A 27,500-nucleotide genomic window follows, 5' to 3' on the forward strand; every position below is an offset into this window, starting at 1 on the left:
AATTGTAACCTAATTAGAGAAGAGGGGTGATGCCTTCTTTATTTGCTCACCGTACTTCATTGTTACTTCGATAATTTAATAAAATTTGAAATTTATCCCCATTAACGGAGATAATGGCATCGCCCAAGGCGTTGATCGAGTTGTTCGTGGCGTTGATACACACACGCAACTCCTACCCCCCCCCCCCCCCCCCCCACACACACACACACATTAGAGGGCAGCGAGCATTGAAGAGTAAGAGAGAGACGTGAAGTTATAATAAGAGGGGGTGGATGAGGTAATAAGTAATAAGAGGGGTCGATGGTGACTTTTCGCCAGATCTAACAAACTCAGCTACCCATTCACTGCTGAGTAGACAGGGATTCAGAAAAAACTCGACTGCACCCGGGATCGATCTCTGGCCCTTTGCGTATAAAGAGAGTGCTCTATCAACTGAGCTATCGGGGTCCCCAAATATTCTATTGGACTTTTTTAAAATTCAGACGTTATAACTGTTTTTTTTGGAAGGAAGAAACTAATGAAACTCATATTATTTGATTAGTAAAAACACCAAACGAAATTTTAATATTATTGTGTTATTTTAAATGACACCAATGCGATAGAAAGGAGTGGTGACAAGAGATGGACAAAAGAAAACAAAAAATCGGATTTGCTACTTGCTAGGTTCGACACACACACACACACACACACACACACACACACATCTTTAGTAGTCACATACATTTCAAACAGTAACCCATTAGAGAAGAGGGGTCATGCCTTCATCATAGATCATTGTCATTGCGATCATTATGGTGTAGTAAATTTTGAAATTTACCCCGTATAATGGAATCGTCCAAGGCGTGCGCCTCCTGTTCCCCCATCTCACACACGAAAGGGCCGTTTGCGGAGTGGAGGGAGGTGGTCGTCTGCCTGTATGGTCGTCTGTGTCGTTTAGTGTATGGCAAAGGGGGGTGGGTGCGATTAATTAAGTGGGATGGGTGGTGATTGGTGGAAGACAGGCAACCGAGGCAACGAATCGCTGGGGAAGTAGTATGGCGCGAGACCGTTGAAAGGTGATAAGAAGTGAGGACCGCCGCCGGTCTTCCACTATGGGACCGATCCCCGGTTCACAGCTAAAAGACCGTGGGAAAGTCCTCAGCGCGGCACTAGTTGAAAGGTGATAAGAAGTGAGGACCGCCGCCGGTCTTCCACTATGGGACCGATCCCCGGTTCACAGCTAAAAGACCGTGGGACCGGTCCTTGGACCGGTCCTCAGCGCGGCACTAACTACTATAAACGTTCATGGATACACACCGTTTTGTGTGTTGGTCCGTTATACTTCCGGATGGCAATGTTATGAGCTTCTTAGCCAAGCGCATACTGTCTATATTCAGGACTTTGGAGCATTTTTGGACCATGCTGAGGGCAAATTATTTATTTCTAAAGCTTTTTAAAGTGATTTTTTCCCCCTATTTTCCATTGAAAACTACGAAGCTTTAATATTTCAAATAGGCAGATGTTTAAGATGTGACAACTGTTGTGAGAGTTCCAATACCAATTCGAAATGGATGACTTGCGCCGTATGAATAGGGGAGGGGGGCGGATTTGGTACATCTTTCTCCCATTCCTCTTACTTTTCGTTTGTCTTCTTTCTCTTCTACCACGTCCATGTATAGATAGAACGAAGTTGACGCCACTCATGTCTTTGTTATTGTTTAATTAATTTTTTTTTTTTTGGCCATCCACGTTTATGAGTAATTTTCACTAAACTGTATTAACCAGACTATAGATAGTATGCGCTTGGCTAAGAAGCTCATAACATTGCCATCCGGAAGTATAGATAGTTCGAAGATGACGTCACTCGGGTCTTTGTTATTGTTTTTTTGCCATCCGCGTTTATGAGTAATGCTCACTGAACTGTATTAACCTGACTATAAACGTTCATGGACACACACAGTTTTGTGTGTTGGTCTGTTATACTTCCGGATGGCAACGTTATGAGCTTCTTAGCCAAGCGCATACTATCTATAACGGACCAACACACAAAACTGTGTGTATCCATGAACGTTTATAGTAGAGTTAATACAGTTCAATGAGCATTATTCATAAACGGGGATGGCAAAAAAACAATAACAAACACCTGAGTGACGTCATCTTCGAACTATCTATAAACGTTTAAGGTTACACATAGTTTTGTGTGCTGGTCCATTATACTTCTGGATGGCAATGTTGTGAGCTTCTTAGTCAAGCGCATACTATCTTTATAGCGTCTTTGTCTCATTATCACCGTTCTGCAGAAGTATAACGGACCAGCACACAAAACTATGTGTAACCTTAAACGTTTATAGATAGTTCGAAGATGACGTCACTCAGGTGTTTGTTATTGTTTTTTTTTTGCCAGAAATTTCGTCCTTCAAATATCGATGGATTAAAATTGCGCGGCTATGCGGTCTTGTGGTATGACACTCGCGTTCGGATCGGAAAGTCCTAGGTTCGAGCCTCGCTCGGCGCATAGTTGAGTCCTTGGAAAAGGCTCTTTACTTACAGTCTCTCACTGTACTCAGATGTAAAATAAGTACCTGGCCTTTAACAGCGTTGTCTCTGTCCGAAATTTACAGGTTTTTTGTTTGTTTGTTTTTTGCCGACAGAAATAATGCGTTTACCCAGCCAGATACTCATTCTACACCTGAGTACGGTGAGAGAATATGAGTCTGTAAAGAGCCGAATATATAAGGCGAGTGTCATTTTCGTTCCTAAAAACCCAAATATCGTGTTATGACCTTAACTTGTTGAAACTTCTTTAACCTGAGGCCCTGAAGAAGTCTTGGGATTGAGAAAAGTTGGGGTCTTATTATTAGTCCATCAATAATTTAATGAAAGTTAAAAAATGTCAATTTTTATTATTAATTGCAGTTTCTTTGTATAGATAGTATGCGCTTGGCTAAGAAGCTCACAACATTGCCATCCGGAAGTATAACGGACCAGCACACAAAACTGTGTGTATTCATGAACGTTTATAGTCAGGTTAATACAGTTCAGTGAGCATTACTCATAAACGCGGATGGCAAAAAAAAACAGTAACAAAGACCTGAGTGACGTCATCTTCGAACTATCTATAGCATGAAACTGTCCGATCCGAACCCATTCATTGTACGTGAGAAAACGGTGATAAAACGACCATCTCCTGAGATTCGAGCAGCCAATGAAACACGGTTATAAATGTCCTGGTGTTAACTCGGGACAGACACTTGTCAAATATCACATTAAAAGTTATAATTTTATCCTTAAAACCGGTAACTTGACATCAAAATAACCGATCTGAGTGGCGTTTAAAATCACATGGAAAGTTATTTAGTTATAATAAAATAAAAATATTTTTGTTGGAAATTTGAAATTATCCATTTATTTGTTTGTGAGAGTGCGGCTATGTCGTGGTTTAGTGGTATGACACTCGCTTTCGGATCGGAAGGTGCTGGGTTCAAGTCTCGCTCGGCTAGGCGTACAGTTGAGTCCTTGGAAAAGGCTTTTCACTCACATTCTCTCACCGTAGTCATGTGTAAAATGAGAACCTGGCAGTTAGCAGCGTTTTCTTTGTCGGGGAAAGAAAATGTAATCTCGCCTAACAGGCGTCGTGTCTCGTTCTACATGTTACGTGTTGCTGTTGGTCAGGGACCCTTTGGACAGCGCTTGGAGCACATTTAGTGGATATTGCGCTATATAAAAGCTCAAGTTTAAGAGTTAAAAAAAATAAAAATAAAATAAAATAAATTCCCTTTATTCATCCCCAAGGGGAAATTTGTCTTTAGGGTCTATTCCAAGGGAAGACTGGAATAACCCAGGCGTTAGCCGCAGTGCAGCGCCGCAAAGTGAGCTAGGGCTAGGTGACTTGCTCAAGGCCACACAACGCAGCGGCGGATAATCGAACTCGTTTCCTTTTGGGTAGGAAGCGAAGACCGTACCACTGAGCCAAGCTGCCCCTTCAACGTCGCTCGCGACTTTTTTACGTCTTCTCATCGCCCTAAAGAAAAGAAAGATGATGGTTCAACCAGTCCGTTTTCATCATGGCGAAGGACCTGAGTTTGGACAAAAAAATAAAATTGAGCTTTTATATAGAGCAATATGCACTAAACGTGCTCAAATCACTTTACAAGAACAAATAAATCTTAATTCAAGACAGGGAAAGAGAGTTGTTTGTTTTTAGGAGTTTTACGGCGCCTGTGACTCGGATTACTTTTAGGTCACTCCAGTGCCAGTATATAAAAAAAAAAAAAAGGAAGATGATGATAGGGGGAGAAGCTTTAGTTTTGAAGTTAAAATCACCAAAGAAAAAGTATTACGCTGTGTACGGTTTCAAAAAGGGAACAGAATATAGTAAGAATGATCCATCAATGGGTCTTTATATATATATATATATATATATATATATATATATATATATATATATATATATATATAAATTGTATCACTCACTTATATGTGGCCAAGACATATGTTTCTGTGGCTTTCGTCCACGTCTTCAGTTGGTATAATGTTCGAAATATCAAGGTAGACCACCCACGTCAATTTATACTGTCCTCAATAGAGGACTAAAACGCCTTCAAAATAACAAAGAATTAACATCAAAGGAAGACCTTATGAACTTAGCATCCACAGCAAAAGACCGTGAACTGTGGAAGAAGGAAATGACACAGATGATTAGAGAGGCAGCCGAGGCGTCCCGATCGGATGATTAGGAAGCGAAAGGCCTGAAGTCAGTAAGTCATATATGTGTGTGTATATATATATATATATATATATATATATATATATATATATATATATATATATATATATATATATATATATATAATTCACGAGTCCCAACCAGCTACATGCAAAGGATCCCTCTAAGAAGAAGAATCTCAAATGACTAAAAGTTTGTTAGTTTTTAAGGGTTTTACGGCGCATGCGACAGATTTAGGTCATATCAGCGCCAAGAAAGAAAGAAAATGGGATGGTAGAAAGTTCTAGAATTACAATTGAATTATCCAAGACAAAGGGGAATCAGGGCTGCCAGGCAGGTTTGAAAAAATCCGCTCCAACCAAACGGGGTGTCTCTTGGACACGGACTGAATTTCAGAAATCACTATGAAAACTGAATTTTGAAGTAAGGACATAAAAATGTTACTCTTTATAAACTAGCATGTCAATATGTTTTGTTTTTTTAAAATATATTTTTAAGGGTTTTACGCGGTTTTACGAATTTTCGCGGTTCCGCGATCATCTGGCAGCCCTGGGAATTAGTTCAAACAGGGAACAGATGTAGATTCCAAGAGCACACCATCAATGTACTTAATTTGAGATCACCTAAATATCTCACCCTGACACCAGCACAAGATCCCACTAAGAAGAATACACTCAAATGCTTACAAATCATAAATATGTAAAACAAAACAAAAATAATACAGACCATAATAGAGAGAGATTTACAAGACATATCATCCCCCAAAACTAACTATACATTTGACTGTTTCCCTTTTAGCCAGGGCCAAGACAAAACCAAGTAATCTCATTCCAAGACAAAGACAGAAAGCATGTTGGAAAACAGATATAAGGGGATAGAAGACACAGTAAGTACCTCCCTGCCCATTATGGGAGACCAGGAACCCCAGTAAGAGGAACACTCTCAAATGTTTACAATCACGTGTAATATATGTAAACAAAAAACAATACAGTGCAAAACAGAGAGATGATTTACAAGACAAAATAAATATCATCTCCCAAAAACTGTCTATACATTTGACCGTTTCCCTCCCAGCCAGGGCCAGGACAAAACCAAGTAATCTCATTCCAAGACAAAGACAGAAAGCATAATATAGGGGGATTAGAAGACACAGTAAGTGCCTCCCTGCCCTTTATGAGAGGTAAGAAAACCCTACCCAGCCAACTCTAAGTGTCCTAAGTGTAAAACACTATTATAAACACAAAATAGCAAAGTTTGGCGACCGATCAACAAAAATAAAAAAAAATTAAATAGAAAGAAAGAAACGAATAGTCATTGATTGTTTAAATTTAATTCAGAATTTATTTGACATTCATGGTTTCCCACAAGGTGGCAATATTTCACAATAACAACAAATTTATTTTTTGAGTTCCAATATACACACAACGATGACAAATTCTCTCGCTCTCAAATACTCGATGAAATAGATTGAAGATCGGAGACAACATGCGGCAGGTCTAAATATGTAAACAGAATTGAAGTTTCTTCTTTTGTTTGTTTGTTTTTAAGGGTTTTACGGCGCTTGCAACACATTTAGGTTATATCAGCGCCAGTAAAAAGGGAGAAAATGGGATAGTAAAGAGTTATAGAATTACAATTAAAGCACCCAAGAAAAAGTAAGACAAAAGGGGAACTAGGAACAAATAGGGATCAGATGTAGAATCGAAGGTTCTTCTTTATTCAGCAGAAACAAAACAATCCCAGTTGTAATAGAGTATGTTTTGTTTTGATGTTTTTAATGGTTTTCCCGCCGCGCTTAGGACACAATTAATGAGGTCAAATCGGCGCAGTAAAAAGAAAAAACTGGAAGAGTCAAAATAATCTTAGATTTACAATCAAAGCACCCAAGAAACAGTAAGACAAAGGGGAATTTACCTCTACACACCTCCATTCAGGGAAACAAACAATACATTATACAATATGAACATTACAGTTACAGCAGTTTCTCATCAAAAAGGAATGAACAATTTAAAATGAAACCAAGTTACATATCATAATCATAATAATAATAATATCGACAAATTTATATATTTATATCGTCAAATACTTTCTTTACATTTAGAATAATATACATAATATGTTTACATACAAATCATTTAATAAATTAAAGGATCAGAATAGACAAGCCTACAGACACACACACACACAACCTCACATACATACACACAACAACAACAACAACAACACTGAACCGAACCAAAATAAAAATACAAATTAAAAATTAAAATGAATTTACAAAAGAGCATCAATACGAACAAAAAAATCCATCATATTTCTAGAATTTAAGATCAGTTTGCAAAAAATGCCAAATATTAAGCCATATCCTATAATGTCATCCTCATCAAATCAAAACCAAAAAGCACATTTCACACGTTAAAAAAAAAATAAAAAAGGAATACCCTTATGATGGATACAACTAACTAATGTCAGAAAAAAAAAAAGAAGAGAAAAACAAGGGCAAAAATTGAAGAAAGTAAAACTTTTAATGTACTTAAAGTTTAAAAAAAAAAAAAAGAAACGAAAAAGACCAATCTACAAAACGCGTCTTCAACAAACGACTTGACAACGAGACATTGTTATGAATCTTGATTTAAAAACTGGAACAACTAGAAAACTCGACAGGCAAACTAGAAAACAGAATCTTTTTCCGGAGTTCTTATTCCATAAACTCTTGACACAAAGTCGATTCTCTTTGACAGTTATTTTTGTCAAAGTGTAGAGAACTGGGTTTGATGTGAAATAAACGGGTATGGAGAAGTGCCAGACGGAAAAAGAAGAAAAATATTGCGATGTCACGGCCAAACTTGGGATCTGACACGGCACCCTCCGTCTGGCTGAGAGAGAGGGAGAGAGAAGAGAGAGAGAGAGAGAGAGAGAGAGAGAGAGAGAGAGAGAGAAAGAGAGAGAGAGAGAGAGAGAGAGAGAGAGAAAAGAGAGAGAGAAAAGAGAGAGAGAGAGAGAGAAGAGAGAGAGAGAGAGAGAGAGAGAGAGAGAGAGAGAGATTAGCGTCGATCTCTCTCTCTCGGCCAGGCAGAGGGTGCCGTGTCAGTTGGACCCCAAGGTTGGCTCTGACACCATAGCAATTTTATTTTCTCTGGCACTTCTCCAACCCTATATTTCTCATCATTATTTATACAAGAAGAGATCCCTAAACGTTGCCCCATAGAATCACATAGACCAATAACTCAGAAACTAACTGAAACTGCACGCATACACAAAAATAAAAAAATCTTAAAAAGGCAATACCAAACAAAAACAAGTAGGCTTTACAACCTCGAATTCATATAAGAATCAATTGAGATGATGATAGCTGGTTTTTTTCAAAAGGTGAAGGCTGATTTTTCTTACAGTCACTATTAAAAAAAAAAAAACCCCAAAAAAACTGAAGACAGCCACACATCGAAATTAATCATAAATCATCTTATTAGACCTGCCTAGTACAAAATCAAGTTTACAAAACTAAAGAATGTTTGGGTCCAGTTATAAACATACACAACTATGTCTAACATCAAAACTTGCTGAAAAAGGACAGTTTAGCACCAGAACTCCAATATTTAGGGACTGTGAAACGTTATTTAATCCTGCTGAAGGCAAATCAAATATAATATAATATATAAAATTAAAGTTAAATTCCAATTTTTTTTTTTATCTCACTCTCTTCTGATAATCATAAATTTTCTAAATATTTTTCTCTCTCACTCTCTTCTGATAACCATAAATTTTCTAACGTTTGATTCATATTCATACTCATAATCATCATAAAGTATTTATTCCAATGACAACGTATCCACTTATCACGACACAGGGATTGGTGTTACAAGACTCTATACATGGGTGCCAGCTGATGCAGCAGGTAGTCCCAAATAAAAATAATGAAAATATTGGTGCTTGTAGTTTGTTTTAAGGTTTTACTTACTTACTTATCCGAACCAGCGACCAACTGAGCTCTAGCCCTTCGGTCCTGTGCCATGACGTAGAAGTTAGACGTCTTTTGTAGTTGTTACAGGTTTTACGGCTCTTGAGGTTATATCAGCGACAGTATAAAGGAAGAAATTACAATTAAAGCATCCAAGGAAAGTTAAGACTAAGGGGAATTTGTTCAAATAGGAAACAGATGAAGATTCCAAGAGCACAATATCAAAGTACTTAGTTTGAGATCACCTAAAAGTCTAATCCAGACACAAGCACAGGTCTCCACGAAGAGGAACACACTCAAATCTTTACAAAGCATACATAATATAATACAGTACATAATAGAGAGATGATTTACAAGACAAAAAATATATCATCTCACAAAAGTCTAACTATACATCTGGCTTTCCCTCCCAGCTAGGGTATCTTGGTCAGGGCCAGGACAAAACCAAGTAATCTCATTCCAAGACAAAGACAGAAAGCATGTTGGAAAACAGATACAGGAGAATAAAAGACACAGTAAGTACCTCCCTGCCCACTACAGGAGGGCAGGAACACCACCCAGCAGTAATGAGTTCACTCCGAAATATTACCAGATTTAGATGGTCAGTCACATTTTTAAAAAATAGCCTACAGGAGTTGAGAACAAGACTGGTGATAGCAATAATGATATCTAAACATGACATTATTTTGTGTCAGTGCATGACATAATCAGTCGGAAGGTGAAAATATTAGATTTACATTTTTTTTTTTCATTTCCTGAAAGAATATGCTCACCAGAGCATCTTAATCTTTATTTGAAGTAAATCGGGTGATTTTTCATGAACTTATGGTCTCAAATTTCATACTTTTTCAACTTGACTAGCTGTAAAAAATATTTAAAAGTGAAATTAACCTTTGATATTTCCCGAAGATGTACGAATAGGATTGAATTAATCATTTATGATAACTCATTTTGGATAAAAATTGATCTGCTAACTAAACTTGTCAATATCTCAGTTCAAACCTTTTCACCAACCGACTGATTATGTCATTCACTGTACCATTTATCCAATACATGGGCCATAATAATAACAATAAATATCAATCCTGAAATCCTTTTTTGGGCTGGTAATATTTAGAATGAACCAATTTCAACATCATAAGGAATGTCTTTAAAGGCCTCCATGCCGTTAATTATTCTTCTTTCCTAATAATCTAGCACCCATATATATATACAGACACATATAGTATAGTATCTTATCCTTACTTTGATTGAAAACTATAATTTTTAAATTTTTTAAAAATAAATATTATTAATTCGTAACAAATGCTAATGTTCATTACTGAAGAATGTTGAAAAACAATTTTCACTAAAAATGTAGAATGCGTATTTGGCACTAATCGACAGCAGATTGCAACGTGCTGAATCGGAGGAGTTACCCAGTTCAAGAAAGGATAGCAAACTCGTTCCAAAAAAATTCTTTTTTTCAATTGAGACATGTTCAGAGAATCCTACAATATACGCCAAATGCTACTACTACTATGAGATCTTGTAAGATACACGCTCTTGAATTAAATTCAACTAATCTTTTTAACTAGTCCACACAAAAACAAAAACAATAAAGCTCTTTCTCTTTATCCAGTAACTGGGATCGATGCCCCTCAAGATCGGCCTGAAGCTTTCTATTGAGTTAAAATATAAGTACAATAAAAATAACTAAAAATAATGAATTGTCACGTAATTTTATTTCAAACTGTTTGGCTGACCCTTCGTTCTGACAAATGAAAGAATTCTACCACAAATCTGGTTCAACTATGAGAAAGGAAAATATCAATCTCAAAACATACAATCAAAATTTTCTTTAGATGAAGCCTTCCGACTAGACAACATGTCTTCCCCTGAGACCCACGATTGCCTGCTGGCTAGACAACACGTCTTCCACTGAGACCCACGATTGCCTGCTGGCTAGACAACACGTCTTCCCCTGAGACCCATTATTGCCTGCTGGCTTGACAACACGTCTTCCCCTGAGACCCACGACTGTTCACATTGTGCACGATTAGCAGTGTTACACGATACAGATTCATTGACTTAAAGCACACCAGCCTACTTGAACATTTCAAAATCAGTAACCAACACAAAATTCATCAGTACAATAAAATGGTAACATTTCAGTAATATTAAACTAAAGCAAACCAAAAATTCTACAACTCATCATAAGTAAAATACACTTTGTAGTTGGCACCACCATTACGAGTTAACCATCAATTTCGCTATCACAGACCTCAACTGGAGTGGTAGCCTTTATCACTTTCAGGGAATTTTTTTTTACTCTCCTTGGAACTGCGGTAACTTTAAAAAAAAAAAATATATATATATATATTTATATAATTCTCGAACACTGCAACCAAACTGCTACAAAACGGAAGTCCGTAATATTTCTTCTATTTCCGTAAGTCCATAATTATCAAAATTCAGTAAAAAAATTACTGACATTGGTTCCGTAAAAGCAGGCAGGAATCCTTGAAGTTTATACAAATGATGCATTACATTTAAAATTTAAGAACACGAAAACGGCATTCACTCAAAATGGCATTTACACTCCATCAAAGGCAGTTTTATATTTAAACTTCTATTTCAAACTAACAGTTCAATATTTTATATGTCATTTACACGAATCGTAATCGTAACAAAATTGCCAGTGACCCTGATGTACAGTTTGAGTAATAATGCTTTAATATGGTCATTATGAAGGCTGCATCCGACACATACATTTGCAAATGATGTCAGAAGTCACAGTATTTGAAAAGAAAAAAAATTTTAAATTGAGCTTTTATATAGCGCAAAATCCACTAAACATGCTCAAAGCGCTTTACAAAGGGGTCCCTGACCAACAGCAACATGTAACATGTTGAACGAAACACGACGCCTGTTAGGCGATTACTACAATTTTTTTCGGACAGAGACAATGCTGTTAACGGCCAGGTACTCATTTTACACCTGAGTACGGTGAGAGAATGTCAGTAAAGAGCCTTCTCCAAGGACTCAACTATGCGCCGAGCGAGGCTCGAACCCAGGACCTTCCGATCCGAAAGCAAGGGCCATACCACAAGACCACATAGCCGCAGAAGTTGTGCCAAATAATTGTGTTCAAACAGCTGCCACAAAACACTCCAATATTAAGTTATTTTGAATAGCTCTTGAAAAATATGGGTTAAATAAAGAAACATGAACCAAAACATGACAATATTACATCAAAATATGGTAGTTATAGATAGTGATACCAGGACGCTAGAAGCTGTGGACTGTAAAAGGTATTAACAAGAAGAAGGAAAGATTTTTCTACAAGAGAAGACCTACCAATTATCTCTGTTGTCCATCTGGAATTTAGTAATGTATTTATGTCTTTCTTGTTTTTTGTTGTAGGCTGAAGAAGGGTTTTGATCCCGAAACGTTCTGTGTCCGGTTTTTGTTCTTTTAAGAAGCTGTTATATTCATTTATGGTAGTTATAGTGTCAACCTTTGTATCCACTCACTTTGCCCACGCTTTTTTGCACCATTGAAGACCTATCTCTGCTAATCTATTGGTAAAAGACTATCGAATCGTGTTAGATACAAGTATGGTACGAATAGTGCTCGACATGTAACAATGGAGCGAACTATTATTGGAAATTTACCACGATGTTGGAGTCAGCCTACAATGATAAGACTATCACAATTTTTCGACTATTTTTTAAATCATTCAATCAAGAGCAACTGATGAAAACGAAATCCGGCCGTGATTTTTTTTCCAAATAACTTTGGATTGGGAGTATTTTTGTGGCAACTGTTGTGAACACAACGATTTGGCCCAGCCTCGTGTATAAATGATATCATATCCCTACAGCGTAGTCCATTTCCTTTCCAGCACATAAAAACTTACATTAAAATTCATGCGACATTTAATTCAATATGAGAACAATTAATAAGATTATATTACAATAGAATTGCTGTGATTTATAATTTCATCGATTGAGATGATGACATTCAGACGAAACCACTACTATTAAAAAAAATATGTGTAGAGTTGATAATATTTGCCTTCAACCTCAACTGCTTTGCCGTATAAAAATCTTTGATTGAATTACACCTATTATGGAAGGTTTTGCACCAGAGCACATTATTCAATTGGATTGGAGGGGGGGGGGGGGGGGGGGCATAGCTTAGTGGTCGACCAATAGTTTCAAATGCAAAGGGACCAGTATCGATACCGAATGCAAATCAAGACTATATTTAGACATCCCTCAACCACCCAGTAGTGATTTATGCAGCTCGTTCTCTTACATCTCATGGAAAGTATTTTGTGATAAACAAGCTCCTTATCCAGAGTAACAAGCAATTGATTGCCTTGATAAACGCCAGCTCCAAGGCCTTCTAATCCTGAAGGAATGCATATTACATTAATTCATTATTTCCTTTTGATGGACATCATGCATCATGCTGAGTCATTAGATTAACTATGTATGACTACAGTAAAATACCCCCTCAACTCCCTTAATCTTAAAGCTTACAAATATTCAAAACATCAATTAGGCAGGTTTCTGGTAACCCTAGATAAAATTTTTAAAAATAAAACTGTAGGGGAAAAACAAAACAAAAGTTGGAAGTGAAGCGATGGAAACACATATTTCTCCTTTGACTATAATCTTAATCCGAAATACGACATAGTCCATATAGACAAGGCGTTTCCATTTTCATGTCCTGGAAAAACCTAAGACCATAGGCCAATTATTGTTAGACCCAAATAACCTTGTTAGATATGTGTTTAAAAAATGGTCAAGAATTTACAATTTATAGCTTGCTTGCTCCACTAATATACTAAAAAAAAATGTTATTTAATGAATATGTTCAATTAATCTTTAAAAAAAAAATGCTTAAGAAAATACTAAAACCAATATCCGTAGCAAGTAATCCGTTCTCATTTCTTTTTTTGTCTGTTTTATTTACAACACCAAAATGATAGGCGTAATTTATTTAGCATAGTAGTAAGGGGAAAAAAAACTCGTTTCAGACCTATCTCAGACAACAACATTTAAAAAAATAAATCTGTATTCACTTTCCTCTTCCTCTCCCCCTTCTCTTGCGAATCGATTTTAGAGGTAGCAGTGGCAGGACTATGATCTATGTCTTCCATCAACAAAGTCAATATCGCTCATATCTATAAATCGAACTGTGTGTAGTCCCTTCTGTAACCTATAACATGACAGTGAAGTGTGCTTTTATCAGAATGTAGTTACTGTTTATATAGTCCAGTTGACCATTTATTGGATAAATTTTAAAAAAATTTTAATGAACAAAACCAATGACTGACGGAATAAATTGGTAGTTATGAATAACTAACTGTATTTTTGTCAGGCAATTTGAAAGTGAAAATGGTGATTTAATTGATTTTAAGGGTTTTACGGCGCTTGCAACACATTAAGGTCATATCAGCGCCAGTAAAAAGGAAGAAAATGGGATAGTAAAAAGTTCTAGAATTACAATAAAGCATCCAAGAAAAGGGAAGACAAAGGGGAATTGGTTCAAATAAGAAACAGGTGTAGATTCCAAAAGCACTCTATCAAAGTACTTAGTTTGAGATCACTAAAAGTCTAATCCAGACACAAGCACAGGTCCCCGCTAAGAGGAACACACTCAAATGTTTTACAAATCATATATAAAATAAAGAAAGCATAATACAGTGCATAACAGAGAGATGATTTACAATGAAAAAAATATCATCTCCCAAAACTAACTATACATTCGACTGTTTCCCTCTCAGCCAGGGGATCTGGCCAGGACCAGGACAAAACCAAAAGATCTCATTCCAAGACAAAGACAGAAAGCATGTTGGAAAACAGATATAAGGAGATAGAAGACACAGTATGTACCCCCCTGCCCACTATGGGAGGTCAGGAACCCCGCCCAGAAGTGAAAATGGCAATACACTGTAAACTATTCCGAAAGACATAATTAAAGATTAAATAATAATCAAGTCATAAAGAAAAAAAAAAAAAAAAAAATTTTTTTTTAAAATATCATTACTGATGATCGTTTAAGTAAAATCAGGAGGGGCAGCAGTGGCTCAGCGGTATGGTGTTTGCTTTGCACCTGAAAGGTACATAATTCCCCCGACTACCCGCAGTGCCATGAGGCCTTGAATAAGTTATCCCACCATTACTCACTTTGCAACACTGCACTCACTGCTGCTGCTGATGCCTGGGGGATATTTTTATGAACTAGTATAACAGTAAAGGACCAATATTAATTACCAAGAACAGACACGAAAAGGTGACCGTGAAATACCTGATTGTTTTTTCCAAACTGTCCAGGAACTACAGCCTACAAGCCATCCAGTAGTTTAAATGAATTGATCATGTGATAATATATTTACAATAATTGTGAGTCTGAGATTTATGGCATACTTCATATATGAATGACAATGATAATGGTGATGACGGTGATGTGACGAGGTGATTTGACCATAATGATGGCTACAAAAATATTGTCAATTTAATTTTAATAGGCATTGATATGAGTGAGTGAGTGAGAGAGTGAGAGAGAGAGAGAGAGAGTGAGAGAGAGAGAGAGAGAGAGAGAGAGAGAGAGAGAGAGAGAGAGAGAGAGAGAGAGAGAGAGAGAGAGAGAGAGAGGGGGGGGGGGAAGAGATGGAGGAGAGAGAGTGAGAGAGAGAGAGAGAGAGAGAGAGAGAGAGAGAGATAGAGAGAGAGAGCTAGAGAGAGAGAGAGAGAGAGAGAGAGAGAGAGAGAGAGAGAGAGAGAGAGAGAGAGAGAGAGAGAGGGGGGGAGCGTGGAAGGAGGAGGAGGAGGAGGCAGAGAAGTAGCAGAAAGAAATGAAGAATGAGACCTAGAAGACTAAAAAGAAGCAGGGTCGAAATGAGAGGAATTTACAAGCTGGTATGGTAGTGGAAGTCTTTAACAAGGGAATAGGGAATGGGGAAGGGCAAATCTTGTTGGACGTCTAACCGTCTTCCTTGGGAGGTGTGAACCAACCTAGAGAAAAAGGACAACAAGAAACAACTGAGCTTCAAAGTCGAAATAAATTGAAATTTTAAAAATAAATGCATTCTAAAATTAACGGGAAGTCCCCCCACCCCCCCAATCTTTTAGTCGCATCATCACATAATACATTCACTTGTCCCAATCAAGAAACAACTCAACACCAGCTATATTATTCAAGTGTGTAGTATGTGCAAAGATTCACTGAAATACACAAGCTTGTCACTGTATGACGCATACACTGCACTCCACACATGCACGTGAACATGTGGGTTTGTGCCTTTGCATTGTCATAGCACACTAGAAACTCAGCTCTGCGTGTATGGTGGGGGCCAAGGCCTTTGTCTATCATCCCTGCCCCATCGTCTCATTCACGCCATGCACATCTGCACAGCAAAGTGGATGTCTTGTGGTTGTCAACCCCATACATGCCAAATTGAAATCTTAAAATTTAGTAATTTGTATGTCAATTTTTAGTAATTTGATAAGGAAATTCGTAATTTCTGAAATTGTGTATGAACAACTACAATATTATTATTATTATGATTATCATCATTAATAAAAATTCGTAATTTTCTAAACAATTTCGTATTTGGCTGTGAAACTTGACTAAAATTCGTAAGATTCGGCAGGTATGCTACCCCCCCCCCCCAACCCTCCCACTAGGCAATCGGTAATCAGAACAAGACTGGCACCCATTGCTTAGACTAGGGGACGAGTAATGACAGTGTCTCAACACTGCCCCATTTTTTTTCCATTCTTATTCTGTCTTTCCAATCGTTTAGATCACTGTATGCCTGTTGGATGAGAAAGACGACTCGTAACAACAAAAAATAGTCGCGAAAAAAGTCATTCTCAGTTTAGCCCAGCTTGACAGGAAGCTGGGCTGTCTTTCTGGGGATATTGATTTATTAAAGGAGGATAACAAATTGATAAAACAAATGTTTGTGTCACTAAAGGGTTGTTCCCCTTGAGTTTTGGATAAAATGAACCTCGGATAAGATATAAACGTTTTTTTTCTGATTCACGGGAGTTTATCTTAATCAGACTGCAGTGTCAATAAAAGCTGAGTACAAATTTATGAGGCAACAATGACCATATCATGTCTTTCAATCAATTGTACACGGCAATTTCAAATAACAGATTACTCCTCCGATTAAATACACTTAAACTTGATCTTTCATATCGCGCAATTTCCACTAAAGTGCTCAAAGCGCTTTACAAAGATTCCCTGACTAACAGCAACACTTAATATGTAGGACGAGACAAGACAGCTGTTAGAAAATATTACAATTCCCCCCCCCCCCCCCCCCCCCCCCCAACAGAGACAATGCTGTTAGCAGCCAGGTACTCACTTTAAACCCGAGTACAGTGAGAGAAAGTGAGTAAAGAGCCTTATCCAGGGACTAAACAATGCGCTGCTCAGAGCAGGACTCGAACCCAGGACCTTCCAATCCGTTGCCGAATGTCATACCCCTAGATAACATCGCCATACTGAATGAAACTTACCATTCTTTTCATGGATCTGTACAAGTGATTTGAAAGACTGTTGTGCTTTGTCTAATGTGTATTGATTCTGTGAAAGAAAGAAAGAAAGAAAACACTAATGTATATTGATTCTGTACGTACACAAAATGTATGACCTTCACCCTCGTCTCTAATCGATTTGTTTGTTTGTTTTTAAGGGTTTTACGGCGCTTGCAACACATTAAGGTCATATCAGCGCCAGTAAAAAGGGAAAAAATGGGATAGTAAAAAGTTCTAGAATTACAATTAAAGCATCCAAGAATAAGGCAGACAAAGGGGAATTGGTTCAAAAGGGAACAGATGTAGATTCCAAGAGCACACTATCAGTGTACTTAAATTGAGATCACCTAAAAGTCTCATCCAGACACAAGCACAGGCCCCCACTAAGAGGAACACACTCAAAGGTTTACAAATCATATATAATACATAAATAAAACATAATGGAGTGCATAACAGAGAGATGATTTACAAGGAAAAAAATTTCATCTCCCAAAACTAACTATACATTTGACTGTTTCCCTCCCAGTCAAGGTATCCAGCCAGGGCCAATACAAAACCAAGTAATCTCATTCCAAGACAAAGACAGAAAGCATGTTGGAAAACAGACATAGGGGGATAGAAGACATAGTATGTACCTCTCTGCCCGCTATGGGAGGTCAGGATCCCCACCCAGTCTAATTGATTTAAATTCATTAAAAAATGATGTGTTATATATAAATTATCAATTTGGAAAATAAACCAAAACAAACCCAATAATAAATTTCCAATTGACAGGGGGGGTGGGGGGGGGGGGGGGGGGGGGGTGGAGAAGAAAAATCTCGACTACACCCAGGATCAATTTCAGTTAAATTGCTTGTGAAGCGGCTGCTCGATGACTGGACCATCAGGACCCCCAATTTCTCATTAACATTAACATAACCCATTTTCATCAATTGTCATTAACATTAACATAACCCATTTTCATCAATTGTCATCTCAAATCTGAACCTAGAGCCAAAGATTTAACCCCACAAAAAATCTGTCGATACTGAATAAATACATTTGAAAATTATGCATATCAGGTCTGTGTGTTTTTAAGACTTTTGCAGCGTTTACAACACATGTAGGTCGTATCAGCGCCAGTAAAAAGGGAAAAAATGGGACAGTAATAAGTTCTAGAATTAAAATTAAAGCACCCAAAAAAAAGTAAAACAAAAGGGAATTGATTCAAATAGGATGTAGATTCCAAGAGCACACTATCAAAGTAGTTAGTTTGAGATCACCTAAAAGTCTGATCCAGACACCAGCACATGATCCCACTAAGAATAAACTCAAATGTTCACAAATCATATATAATAAGTAAACAAACCATAATGCAGTACACAACAGAGAGATGATTCACAAGGAAAAAAATACCTCCTAAAACTATCTATACATTGGACTGTTTCCCTCCCAGCCAGGGCCAATAGAAAAACAAGTAATCTCATTCCAAGACAAAGACAAGCAGCATGTTGGAAAACAGACATAAGGGGATAGAAGACACAGCAAGTGCCTCCCTGCCCACTATGAGAGGTCTGTTTAGGACAAACATATTAATGGTGAACATTGTCAAATCTCTAAGAAAACCCCTGGAATGTTTACTAGCAGGGGTGAGAATGACTGGTCACAAAAAAGGAAGACCATGACCCATCCATGCGACCATAACCTATAAATTTGAATTTCACTAAAATTTACTGAGATGCGATCCAAAATTTGTCTCGTAGCAATTTCTGACACAACTCGGTGGAATTTCAAAAGTTGAAAGTGTAATTACATTTGGTGGTTGTAGTAGGGACGATGATGTGGTGGTGGTTGTAGTAATAGCGGTGGTAGGGATGATGTGGTGATGATTGTAGTAGTAGTGGTCGTATGGATGATTGTGTGGTGGTGGTTGTAGTAGCTGTGGTAGGAATGACGATGTGGTGGTAGTAGTAGTAGTGGTGGTGGTAGGGATGATGGTGTGATGGTGGTGGTAATAGTGGTGGTAGGGATGATGATGTGGTGGTGGTTGAAGTAATGGTAGTAGGGTTGATGATGTGGTGAAGGTGGTGGTAGGAATGATGATGTGGTGGTGGTTGTGGTAGGAATGGTGATGTGGTGGTAGTTGTGGTAGTGGTGCTAGAGATGATGGATATAACATCAAGGATACTCTTAACCATGCTCTTATCGTTTAACATGACAACTGGCAGACTAATTGAAACAAAAAGAGCAGGATGGCAACTATTGGCAAAAATAAAAATTACAAAGACCTCCAAAAACTTTCAGGACAAACTTACAAAAATACTCATTGTTCTCTATCAGTGATGATACTCACAAAAAGTCCTAAAGGAGGAAAAGTCTCGGAAAAACGGAAAACTCACCTAGAACATTCTTGCACCACAGGAAAGTAGGCAGGATGACTTCTTTAGAGTACTTGAAGAGTACTAGTGTGTTTTGGGCCTCTTTCTAGGTGGGGGCCCAACCTGTTTGGAGTGCTTCTTTATATGAAGCTTATAGGCTATTTTAATTGCCTTCTCCCGGACTGCCTTTGCTTGCTTTTTTGTTTCCGCCTTTACAACTGCTTGATCAAACATTTGTCTTTTTCTTTCCTTTTCCTCTTTCTGTTTTTGCAACTCAGTATGATACTTGCTGCGAGATTTTTTAATGCAACTTATCAGGACAGGATCAATTTCACTGTGATCTATGTCTTTTCTTTTGAAGCATTCCAGAGCAGTGGCATTTCTTGCTTTCAAAGAATACTTCACCGTCTGTATGGCAGAGAATGTTGAAATATTCATGTTGCCACACTTGTCTTTAAGAATATCCTTCATTTTAGAAAAGGAACCCTCAACCTGTGGGCCATGAAATATGGATAAGCAAGCCCTAGCCAGCTTTTGAAGAATAGGAAAGTCACTATTTCTATTCCACCACAAATCAACCCTTTCCCCCATTAAAGTCCTTCTTGGTTATGACAAAATTTTTATTTCCACCAAAACAAGTTCCATTTCCGTTTGAGATAAATAATGCCCAAAATGACTAGCTAGAGTGTTTAAGGCTTTGCCAATGACACTATGACAGGGAGCCTCTGGATCTAAGGCTGAAAGACTGACTATTAGTGGATTGTTTAGAGGCAATGTTACAAGCAGATGTTTAGCACAATGCCTGTATGCCCTTGAGAATGTAATGAAGAATTCATTTCTCTTCTCATAACTGTTGAGAGTGTCTGAAGTGACTTTGCCAATGAAAATGTCCTTCAATTCCAGATTGTTCTCTACACTACCAACATCTAAGGATCTGAGGAGGAAAACCGAGGAAAGGAAAGAAAACCTAGGATTTCCGCGGATCCGCGGAAAAGTATCATCACTGCTCTATAATGTTATATATATCAAAAAAATTTTTTTAATCAAAAATAAAATCATTGATACTCTCTTAAATTTGTTTCTTACCCTGGCAGCTCCAAATTGAATGCGGGCTTTCCCCTTGACAAGGGTGGCTGATATCTGTAGGATGATGGATTCAATGCTGTAGGCACTGCTCCAGCCAGACTTGGTCAAGAGCTCCATGCAGATGGCCCCACCCCCTAAGACGTAGCCACCTGAGACCACAGGATTGATGACCCGTACAAATGGCGGGTCAAATGGGAAGGTTTCCTTTTCAAGAGAAAGAAAAATATTTTTCATGGGATTAATGAAAATAGAATCTTAACTTACTTACTTACTTATCCAAACCAGCGACCACCTGAGTTCTAGCCCTTCGGTCATGTGCCATCACGTAGAAGTTAGACGTCTTTTGTAGTTGTTCCAGGTGACTATAAAGTGTTTTACTGATGCTCGGATTTGGTGGGAGGAATGTGCATACTTTCTATTACTGAGAAGAACAGCTCACTAATCATATAATTATCAGTTTCAGAAATCGCACAGGAGCAACACATGGCACTACAGAATAGTCTTCTCTTTATACCCCAGAGGTATCCCCCACCAACAACACTGTGTAGCCTTGAGCAAGTCACCTTCCCCTTGTTGACTTGCAGCATCGCACTGCAACTAACAACTGGGATCCGATAGTTTTCTCTTAAAATCTAACTTCTTCAAGGGAACAAAGAAAAGGATTTTTTAAAACTTATTGTATTTATTTACAACCTGAAGAATAAAATACCAAAATATCTAGGTCATTTTAGGAGAAATAATTTATTTAACTCACTCAACCCTAACACCGACTGTATTCGTAGTTTACCCGGGTTACTTTGACCCTATGCCTATTTATTACATTTTTCTGAGACAAATTATAGGCATAGTATCAAAGCTAGTGTTTTTAGTTTTTGCATGTTAATGATAGTTGAATAAAACTATAACAATCTATGTAAATGCTCATTTTCAAATAGATTTTTTTTTCCAAAATTGAAAAGTAGCAAAAATCTCTAAGATTGAGTGAGTTAAAGCTGTAATCTTTTCTTTTTACTTTTTGAACCTCCATTAAGTAAAAATGGGGTAATTATTTTTTTCCCTACTACATCCTTGTCACCAGACATGAATAAGAACTCACTTTGAAGGTAAAATTGAGAAGTATGTGGTCCTTGCCCTCCTTGGCTTTGAATACTTGCATGTCTGTGTAGAGACCACTGTCCTTATCAACCCTGAAAAAGAAAAAAAAAAGTGAAAATAAATATCATCTGCTTTTAACAAATTTATCCCTATAATGGTGAGTTCCATTTCATATCGATACTACTGTATTTTTTATTTGGCACTGGAGTACAGTCAAATTTTTTTCAACCCCCTGTTCATCAGCAATGATTAGGTCGCTGGATCTGTTAGATCTGGCCGCTGAGCAAAGAGGTCAACTACAGACCTGCCAAATTGAAAACTTCAACTTTAGTAATTTTTATGTCAATCTTTAGTAATTTGACAAGGAAATTAGTAATTTCTGAAATCGTGCACGAACAACAACAATTTGACATTGATGATAATTTAAACATTACATCATCATGCCTATGCGCTGTAGACATGCTTTATTATTGTTATTATTATCATCATCATTAAATATTATAATTATCATTATTACTATTAATATTATTATCATCATCATCATCATTATTATTTATATATTTATGTATTGAGAACAAAAAATTCGTAATTTTCCACAAAATTTCGTATTTTCGTAATTAGCCATGAAATTTGTCTAAAATTCGTAAAATTACGAAAGATTCGTAAGATCCGGCAGATATGCAAATACCATTGAATGCACTGTGAACGATGAATGTATAAGATTTTCACACAAAGTATACGATAAAAAGTAAATAAGAGGGGGGTAATCAATATTCACCAGGCTTATTTAACCAAATCTCAAAAACAAGAACTGTGAACAATTGTTAAAATATGCTTTTCAATGAGTTATGTAATATATTGGATACATTGAACGAGTAGCAATATTTAATAATAAGTATTTCAGAAAAAAACACTCACTTTTTTAACCTGACATTCCATTCATATAGGCAGTCGTTGACTAGTTCAATTGTGTATATTCCTGTAGAATAGAGATAGAACATTGAATAAATATATAAATATTGCAATTATTTATTAGTTCAATTATAATGACAATTTCTGGTATTAAATAAAATGGAGAATGAATGAACAAAGTATTATATATTAATAGATAAATTCAGTGGTTAACAAAATACACAATAACAGAGATGCCAACCTCAAGAATAAAAAATGTGTAATTTGGGAGGGAAAAAAGTGGAATACAGCGCAGTCCCCTTTTCATGAGTAAAATTGAACACTGTAAACAGTGCTGTGACATTGTACAAATACTGTATAATATCAGGAAAATGGTGGCTTGCCAAAAATACGTCAATTTCGTAGAGATGTTTCCATTTATTGCACAGGCACCATTTTCATTAAAAATTTCTTAACTTTAATAATAGTTGGCATCTCTGCAATAAAGTTACACTGTCAGGGATATAGATTTGAACCTCCGAAAAACAGTTAACTTTGAAAGCGGTATTGACATTTTGAAGCAAGCAACTGATTCAAATTTTATGAGGAGATGATAATTTACTTTTCAAAATGTTGATCAGTTTAACAGTTCCATTTTTCTTTGGCTGCTAAACAAAGAAATTAATAATTAACATTTGCCATAAGAAATGCTCGGTTAGATATATCTTAACTGCTGTCAAGACGCCAAACTCACCATTCTTGAAACTGTCTGATTTGTAGATATCCCTCAGTTCCTTCATTAAGCGATCAGTCGCTTGCACCGATCCAACAACAGAACCCTTCATTTTTTGAAGAAAAGAAACATGTGCATAACAATTGACTGAGCTATTAAGCATTGGGGAAAATGCAATAAATAACATGATCTAACTAGATAATAAGCCATGCATCTAAACTTTAATAACAACTAAAATAAACATAGTCCAACCAAAGAAATATTACAGGTTTTGTGAATCAATGGTGGCATTGGATCTTAATAGAAAATAATCTACAGAAATCAAACATATGACCAGAAATGAAGGAATTATTAAATTAGAGAAGACCAAGTTGGTAATGTAGGAGAAGCGTCCATAATTTAATGGAATGAAAACCATAAAAACCTTAAAAGAATGAAAAGGAGAAAATACCTATGGCCAAATTTACCACATAAACAAAACAAAAAAAAAAAAATTCAAAATGAGAAAATATGCAGTCTTCATATTTTTAATAAAATCTATAGCTGACCTATCAAAACATCAAGCCCATTATACTGATGGAAATCAAGACAGTGATGGAGAAAAGTATTCCAGTAAACTATAAGAAATTAGTTCACCATTCATCAACGATGAGGAGTGGTTTACTACAATCAATAGAGTTGCTCAATGCGTAATTACCTTCAGGTAAGATTGTCTTTGATTCTGCTTAAGCTTTTCTAGGACAGCCAAATTTTCTACATCAATCCCGTCAATCTCTTCCTTTGCCTTTTGTTCATTGCTGAAAATATAATAATGACTTTTATTTATACAAATTTCCAGTAGTTGTTCTTATTCTACAACTGAAGCCAAAATGGCAAACCTCAGGGCATCCAGCAAAAATTCAAAGTAAAATATACAACCTTGAAACTAAATTTACGACCTAGGAAATTAAAATGTTTTGATATCAATATTTTATTCTGCAAAAATGAAATGGTTGATGCTCATATGTTTAAGCATCACCTTTCTTTTTAAAAAAAATATTTCCAATACCTCTCATACAGCTAATTCACGTGAAAGGATGTTTGTGTGTGTGTGTGTGTGTGTGTTAATAAGAGTAGTAGTGGTGGTAGTATGTAGTTGTTATTGTGGCAATTGTGATGGTAACTGTAAAATCGACATCTCCAGAGATAAGGAAGAGGATGGGGTTATGGTCAAAACTTGTCCACATTGATGCTAGCGATGGTTTAATCCTGTGTTAAAATCACATGGGGTCAGAGTACCCAAGAGACTTGATTAAGTGAGCAGGTGAGACAAGTCACCTGACCACGAATGCACATCGTCATGGTCAGATTGTTGGCCAGATGTGCCCAGGGCCCAGTGTTATAACGTCTCTGGACATGCCTATGATTTTCAAAATGGAGACCGCTGGATTAAGCCTTGTCGATTGGCGCATTCGCAATTTTGTATTTCTCAGAGATATAATTCCTCAATTACCTCTTTAAAATCTTAATTCTTTGAATCAACTTTTTTATGAATTTTTTTTTTTTATGAACATAGATGCAAATTTACCATAGATGCAAACTTACAACCTTAATGACCAAGACAACAAAGTTATGACTTTACAACCTTGCTGGACACCCTGAACCTTGAATTATTTTGGTGGTACCTTTGATATAAGAAACATTATCACCATACAAGACAGCAAGAAATCTTGACAACCTGCAAGATGTTTCATAAAATCTCTATTTCCTTTCCCTCTGAAGACCAAAAATCATAATATATGTAGATTTGGAGAAGTAAATAAAAATTATAATAATAATAACAATAACAATAACAATAATAATAATAATAATAATAATAATAATAATAATAATAATAATAATAATAATAATATTTACTTTATTCATCCAAAAAAATGGAAATTCGTTTACAGACGTGGCATGCATAAAAATGTATAAACACAAAGTTGAGAATCTATGGTGACAATGTATACATATATATATATATGCAAATGCACAAAAATGTAAAAAAATATACAACCAAGAACCAATAGCGTCACTTTATATATTAATTTGATAAATTGAGATAGACCATACCTCTGGCCTCTAGTCCGAACTTGCGCGTTAAAAATTCAAACACCATGTGGCAAAAATGAATTAAGGTGACGTGTTGTCTTTGTTTTTATAGATATGAGGCAACGGCTCCCCATGGAGAACTTAATATATTTGTGAAGGGGGTGATCGCCATGAACAAAAATAAATAGGAGCAGAGCATTGATGTGTGTTAATTCTGAAGACTGGGAATACAAAGAGTTTCGAGTCCAGATGTTGTTGTTTTGAAGGTGCTGTGTAGGGATATTTGATTTTCCAAAGTTCTATGTGGAACACAATCAACATAAAGTTTATACGCCATTCAGGTAATGAACCAACCTTTGACTATCCTCTTCCATGTCATAAAATTCATCCTCCTCTTCATCCTCATCCGATTGGGCATCGTGCATCATTTTGACAGAAATTCCCTTTAAATGAAAAAATATTAATAATATCAATATAAAGAGGCAGAGACTTAATATGAAAATATGTCCTAAAAGATGGGAAGACTGAAAGATCAGAACCTGTGCTATGCATCAAACGATTAAATCAAATAATTATCAGAGTAAGACATATTTTTTAAAAACAATGTTTATCTCTGTATATGTTAGCAAATATCTTTTTCAAAAATGATGGATCAACCCAGACAAATGTTATCCAGGAATTTAGTGGAACGTAGAATAGCCTATGTTTTTTTTAATGAAATGAAAACAAGTGAAATAATCAACGTTTACTACAATCTCACTGAAATGTTAACATTCACTACTTGTTCCATTTTATTTATTTATTAATGTTTTATTTTCTAAAATTTATAAAAAAGACTTAGGCTACCTTGGTTGAATATGTGGTCTTGTGCGGCTATATGGTATGACACTCGCTTTCGGATCGAAAGGACCTGGATTCGAGCATCACTCGGTGCATAGTTGAGTCCTTGGAAAAGACTATGTACTCACATTCTCTAACCGTACCCAGGTGTAAAATGAGTACCTGGCCATCAACAGCGTTGTCTCTTTCGGAAAAAAAAAAATGGTAACATCACCTAACAGGCATCATGTCTCGTTCTATGCGTTGCTGTTGGTCAGGGACCCCTTTTAAAGCGCTTTGAGCACGTTTAATGGATATCGCGCTCTATAAAAGCTCAAGTTTTTTTTTCTTTTCTTTTTACCTTGGTTGACTTAAACTTACCTTTTCTGACAAAGCATCATCGATGCAGCTGATTTCAGCAGGCACTTCTAAGTCATAGAGTCTACATAGTCTTTCAACAAGACATTTTGTTTGATACAGAATCTATAAAGAGGACAAAAACAAAATATGAGACATGAGTTAGTTTTGTCACTTTCATAGTCTCTATATCATGCCCTGAAATGGTGACATTATTTATTTTCCTACTCATTTGGGAGAGAGAGAGAGAGAGAGAGAGAGAGAGAGAGAGAGAGAGAGAGAGAGAGAGAGAGAGAGAGAGAGAGAGAGAGAGAGAGAGAGAGAGAGAGGAGGGAGGGAGGGAGGGAGGGAAATGAGAGAAAGGGGATAGTAAAGGAAATGTGAGGGTCAGGAAATGATACATCTACAAGTTTAATGCAATAATTTTTTGATTTCTTTGATGATCAGTACATTTCATTGTTATTAAATAGAGTGGAACGCTCTTCCCGAATCAATCATGTGTGAACACAACAGAAACATTCAAATGAAGATTATCAAAATTGTTCAGCCTAAATACAAACAATGGAAGTCACTTTATAACTCTCTCCCCTTGAATACAAATACTCTGAATTGAGTCGACTTCAAGTAACATTCAAATTCAGATTCAGTGAATTCTACAACTAAAGATATGCTTGCGCATGAAAGACTTTCACTGAAAAAATAATAATTACAATATCAAAGCAAAAAAAAACCACTAAAAAAACTTACATTAAAATGTTCCTTTTTACTGCAAGGTAAATCACCAACAACAGTCACTACATTTCCATCTTCGCAATCACTGAACCAAATGGGTGCAGAGTGGGGATATGTTTCCTGAAGAAAATTAGAGAGAAAAAGCAATAAATTT

The 27,500-nt window shown here is 36.6% G+C and overlaps 1 protein-coding gene across 2 annotated transcripts in view; it reads right to left on the reverse strand.

The window, feature by feature from the left end:
* Positions 1-13,599: 13,599 nt before the first annotated feature.
* The window catches only part of LOC144966139 (ubiquitin-conjugating enzyme E2 Q1-like), a 15,720-nt gene continuing 1,819 nt past the window's right edge, over positions 13,600-27,500 (reverse strand). The window contains exons 2-11 of one of the 2 annotated variants that reach the window (XM_078902252.1): positions 27,362-27,466; positions 26,639-26,740; positions 25,793-25,881; positions 24,063-24,162; positions 23,387-23,471; positions 22,660-22,720; positions 21,743-21,833; positions 20,647-20,850; positions 17,186-17,252; positions 13,600-15,670 (exon numbers count right to left, since the gene is read on the reverse strand). In XM_078902252.1, coding sequence (XP_078758378.1) covers positions 15,639-15,670; positions 17,186-17,252; positions 20,647-20,850; positions 21,743-21,833; positions 22,660-22,720; positions 23,387-23,471; positions 24,063-24,162; positions 25,793-25,881; positions 26,639-26,740; positions 27,362-27,466 — 936 coding nt within the window. In that variant the 3' untranslated portion in view covers positions 13,600-15,638. Of the gene's footprint in view, positions 15,671-17,185; positions 17,253-20,646; positions 20,851-21,742; positions 21,834-22,659; positions 22,721-23,386; positions 23,472-24,062; positions 24,181-25,792; positions 25,882-26,638; positions 26,741-27,361; positions 27,467-27,500 lie in introns of both variants that reach the window. The other variant, XM_078902251.1, reaches the window with a different exon arrangement.

The sequence above is a fragment of the Berghia stephanieae genome, chromosome 2 (assembly GCF_034508935.2).
Source record: "Berghia stephanieae isolate SIO BIC M18660-M18661 chromosome 2, UCSD_Bste_1.3, whole genome shotgun sequence".
NCBI lineage: Eukaryota > Metazoa > Mollusca > Gastropoda > Nudibranchia > Aeolidiidae > Berghia > Berghia stephanieae.